The sequence below is a fragment of the Macrobrachium rosenbergii genome, chromosome 22 (assembly GCF_040412425.1).
Source record: "Macrobrachium rosenbergii isolate ZJJX-2024 chromosome 22, ASM4041242v1, whole genome shotgun sequence".
NCBI classification, from domain to species: Eukaryota; Metazoa; Arthropoda; class Malacostraca; order Decapoda; family Palaemonidae; genus Macrobrachium; species Macrobrachium rosenbergii.
The window spans coordinates 38,323,391-38,328,390 of record NC_089762.1 but is presented as its reverse complement, the minus strand read 5'-3'; the positions used below and the strand labels follow the sequence as shown (position 1 = coordinate 38,328,390).

The following is a 5,000-nucleotide window of genomic DNA, read 5'->3' as shown; positions in this document are numbered from 1 at the left end:
TGCATTCCGTCGAGGGATTGGAGTGGAAAGACAGCAAAAATATGTTCCCCATCCAGTTATCGTGAGGGGTTATCGGAGGAGGAGCAAACGGGTTTGCGAGAATGCATCAAATAAAGCTGGGTGAATATACCCGCCTTCAATTGCCCGGAAACAAGATATATGTAATGGAAAGAGGATAAATATGCGAATCCAGCCGAGAGAGAGAGAGAGAGAGAGAGAGAGAGAGAGAGAGAGAGAGAACAAATTGCAACAGCAGCATCAGCCTCCGTTGAAAAATTGGTTACCGGCGCATGGCGCAAAGTTTTGCAACCCTCGTCGGATTACGAAGCTGGCGGGATCGCTCGAGGGGGAGCCTCTCTGAAGCCTCGAAGCCTCGAAGCCTTGAAGCCTTCCTCCTGCTCCTACTGCCCCTTTTGCTGCAGATGCTGCGTCAGGAAGGTGGCACACACAACTTTTCTCCCCGCGGAGGGAGTTGCAATCCGACCTCCCTGCATGATTTCCGAAAAGGAAGTTTTTCGAGTCACAACACTTTTGGGGGTAGGGAGGTGGAAGAATTGGAGGGAAGGGGGAGGGGAGGGAGGATGGAGGGGAGGGGAGGTAAGATGGAGGGGAGGGGAGGTAAGATGGAGGGGGGGGGAGGTAAGATGGAGGGGAGGGGAGGGGAGGGGAGGCTAAGGGAAAGACATTCAAAGATAAACATTGACGTTTCCAATAGGAAAAGTTTTCCTTTTCCAGGTTCCAGACCGATGGAAGCAAATAATAAATGAAGGAATGGTTTGTGACGTTGACGAATAGGCGGGGCAGGGACAGCAGGCTTGAAATTGCAGTCGGAATAATAATAATAATAATAATAATAATAATAATAATAATAATAATAATAATAATAATAATAATAATAATAATAATAATAATAATAATAAAACAGAACAGAAATTATAATAGCAACAGAAATAATAACAACAATAACAATAATAGTAATACTATTACAGAAAAAAATACAATAGAAAAAATAAATATAATAGTAATTACAAATAAAGATAAAAAGAACATTTATAAGAAGAAGAACGGGAGGAGGAGGAGGAGGAGGAGGAGGAGGAGGAGGAGGAGGAGGAAGAGCCACTTCCTCCTCAGAGCGTCTAATGCTATTTCCTGTGGAAGCGTACACGTTAGAAAGGATGTTCTGGGGGAGCGAGCTAAAATCGGCCAGTCAATCAAAAGAGAGAGAGAGAGAGAGAGAGAGAGAGAGAGAGAGAGAGAGAGAGAGAGAGAGAGAGAGTCTGAAGATTATACAGAAAAGAGAAATAATGACGAAATATCTTGCAAAGTATTGCAGAATAATACACCGTAATAGCCTGTTTTATTTCAATATGTTTTAGAGATGGAGACAGATCTAGGAATTTAATAGCAAAATATGTGTTGCAGCTGAAAACATATAAACATTGCTAGCGTCTTTGGGCCTTCCTCTGTTGTAGTGAACAACGATGATCGATTCATATACATACATAACATACATACACATATATAATATCTATACGTACACACGCACATATATATATATATATATATATATATATATATATATATATATATATATATATATATATATATATATATATATATATATATATATATATATATATACAGTATATATATTAATACACATATAACTTTCTTGGTAGCACAGGAGACTCATTATTAATTAATTATGAAAAGGCCGATTCCCGAACCTAACAAATCTAGGGAATCGAATAAGATTACAATCTTCAAATAAGACCACAACATGCTGGACCTGTTTGCTTGTTTTGTAAATAGCATATTATAAAAAATTCAACTTATAAATGAACATGAGGGTTAGTTGCAATAAAAACACACACAAAAGCACAGTCATAAAATTCTCTGCTTAAGGAAATTTTTCTAAGCTAAAATAATATTTATCCGTCAATAAGGAGTCATGAGTTTCCTTTGCTGTGTCTCAACGCGATCAACTTTGAGCCTGCTTTACTCTCTATGTTTAGTGATGCCATTTTAGATGTGGAATAGCTAGAATCTATTCTGGTAATAATGAGATTACTTAAATTTTGATAAAAAATGTGTCAGTTAAACTCAACCCTGTTATCAAGTAAGAATTATTTGATATAGCATGTTATAATCCAGTTTTTACTTAGATTTTTTTTTATTTATTCATTAATTTATTTTCTTTTTTTTAGTAAGTGATCTCTTCTTTCTGTATTCCCAGTACCTTCTGTTATTTTTTTCTAATGAACACTATATTCTTTGGAAGCTTGAATTTCAAGTTAATGGCCACTGCGGGCTTGTTCCATATGAATAGGTTTCATCTTCCGAATAATGATGATAATATTAAGGAAGGAAATTGATTCCAGTCAGTGCAATTATTCATTTTCACTGGACTAAATATAGTATTTTCTATCATAACAATTCCTCTCTCCTTCTTTTCCAGATGTGAAACGAGTGGGCGAAGGTGAAACTACATGCCACCGTGGAATCTGACTGCCAATGGCCAGCGTCTTATGAGGAACCTACTAACAAGCCCTTGCAGCGATTAGAGAAAAAACTCCCCAAGCATTTATGTGGTCATGAAAATGGAGAAATCACCCCCTAAGTGTGATTACTGGCCATTTCTGGTAATGACAGGTGAGACCCGCCGGAATTACGAAGGCAAATCAGTGAGTTCCTTATTGGGAATCGTGGTTCTGTTTCTTCTGGTCCAGCTGTCCACGGCGTCTGACCAGAGCACAAACCTCCCAGAGACCTGGAGAACCAACAGGGGAGGTCACAAGATGAGCAAGTGGCTTGGGAAACACGGAAGTGGTAGCGGTAGCAGTGGCATAACCAGTGGCGAACAGGTCGAAATGAAGATCGAATCCAGCGTTCGGACCCTCCCCAGCGTCGCCAGCAGCAGCTGGGGTGGAGACGCGTCCAAGAAAACGCCGAAGGGTCCTTACATCAACCTGAACTGGAAGCAGGGGACCCACTCGACTTACAGCAGGTCGACCACGAGGAATAACAATTCCTCGGAGCTCCTCCTCGGCTCCGAGGAGGACCTCGCGGATCGGAAGAAGAGGACTGAGGATCAGAAGCCGACGGCGTCGGGGCCGAAGGGGAGTAGTCAGTTGATATTCAAAGAAGGAGCTTACGAAGGGCTCGTCGTGGAAGTCAGCGACCAGATCCCGCAGGATGACTGCAGGACTGTCATCGATGGCTTGCAGGTAAGAACGCAACATTATAAACTTAATACTACTTATGTCTTTGTTACCTATGAGTGTTTTATAATCACCGTCTGCAAATATTCACCAGGAGTATTCATGGTGAATATTTGCAGATGATAAGATAAGAAACATTACTAACAACATTCTTATCTCAAAAGAATATTCTGCAGGTAAGGACACAACAACAATATTACATGAATACAACGAATATCTTTGTTACTGTGAGTGTAGGTATAATACCATCTGCAAATATTCACCAGGAATATTCGTGGTGAATATTTGTATGTAATAAAAATAAGACAAACCACTGACAACGTCCTTATCTCAAAAGAATATTCTGCAGATAAGAACACAACGCCAATACTACATCAACATTACCAATATGTTAGTTATCTATGAATGTTGTTATATTAACCATCTACAGATATTCACCAGGAATATTCGAAGTGAATATTTGCTGATAATCAAATGAGAAAAATCACCAACAACATATTTAACTCAAAAGAATAGTCTGCAGGTAAGAATATAACACCAATATATTACATTAATATAACGGATATCTTTCTTACCTATGAGTGTTTTTATATTCACTATCAGCAAATATTCGCCAGGCATATTCGTGGCGAATATTTGCAGATAAACAAAAGAATATTTAGCTCAAGAGAATATTCAATATTCGCAAAAGCCCAGACTTTCACGATCAACGAGAAAGAGAACAGGATGGTGTCATTCCCTAAACGGACCGGGCTAGCACCCCCGCCCCACCCCTCTCCCCCTCCAAAAAAAAACACTCATACACAGATGCAGCCCCAAAACTTTTTCACATGTGACAGTTGCAGTTGCAAAGGCGTGCATGCAACGTACGAGCTCGCTTTATCCCGGGCAGTTTGCATATGAGATCTGAGTGACTTCGTTTTTCCACTGCTATGATACATTTAAAAGCAAGCGAGCAAGCATTGCAGTGGTGGCTGCTAAAACTAAGTGCTCGCATGGGACTGCTCTGTTAATAAAGAGGATGGGAGGTAAAAATGTTTGTATATCTCTCTCTCTCTCTCTCTCTCTCTCTCTCTCTCTCTCTCTCTCTCTCTCTCTCATTTATTCCTAGTATGGGTTTTATTTTATACTCTCTCTCTCTCTCTCTCTCTCTCTCTCTCTCTCTCTCTCTCCTCTTTATTCTCAATGAGGATACTTTTTCATCTCTCTCTCTCTCTCTCTCTCTCTCTCTCTCTCTCTCTCTCTCTCTCTCTCTCTCTCTCTCTCTCTCTCCAAAACTTCATCTTCCCTATCGTTCTCATTTTCCACTTGTGAGACCGCTCAATAAAGTATTCTAATTAGTTTGTTAAAGAAGGGATAGGAAAGATTTTTACTATTTTTACCATGCATTCTGAAAATACATACTTATTCCTACCAACAATAAAGGATATAAAAAGAAGTTCTACGACAGACAAATAACGAATGTTAGCTTTGTATACGACAAATTACAGAATAATTACAGTAAAACAACAAAACCGTCATTCCAACGGGCAAGAAATCGACAACAATATTTCAGAGCTGGGGAGCTGAGCAGTAGTAGTCATGAAATAAATTTCCATTACAAATTACAAAGCACAAATCAACCGGGCAGGAAGTATTCATTTTCTTAATTAGTTCGCAAGAATCCACCTCTCTTTGAACTGTTGACTGTCTTGCAATTAAAAACCAACGTGCTTTCAAGCACTTTTTTTTTTTTACACAGATCCACATCAATCTCTTGAGGTTTACGTACGCGAGGCA

At 39.5% G+C, this 5,000-nt stretch overlaps 1 protein-coding gene across 1 annotated transcript in view; it reads left to right on the top strand.

The window, feature by feature from the left end:
- LOC136850773 (calcium-activated chloride channel regulator 1-like) overlaps window positions 1–5,000 on the top strand; it is a 173,504-nt gene that overhangs the window by 70,853 nt on the left and 97,651 nt on the right. Inside the window, exon 2 of the mRNA XM_067124722.1 lies at window positions 2,459–3,227. Within this exon, the coding sequence (XP_066980823.1) occupies window positions 2,595–3,227 (633 nt within the window). The 5' untranslated portion in view covers window positions 2,459–2,594. The remainder of the gene's footprint in view (window positions 1–2,458; window positions 3,228–5,000) is intronic.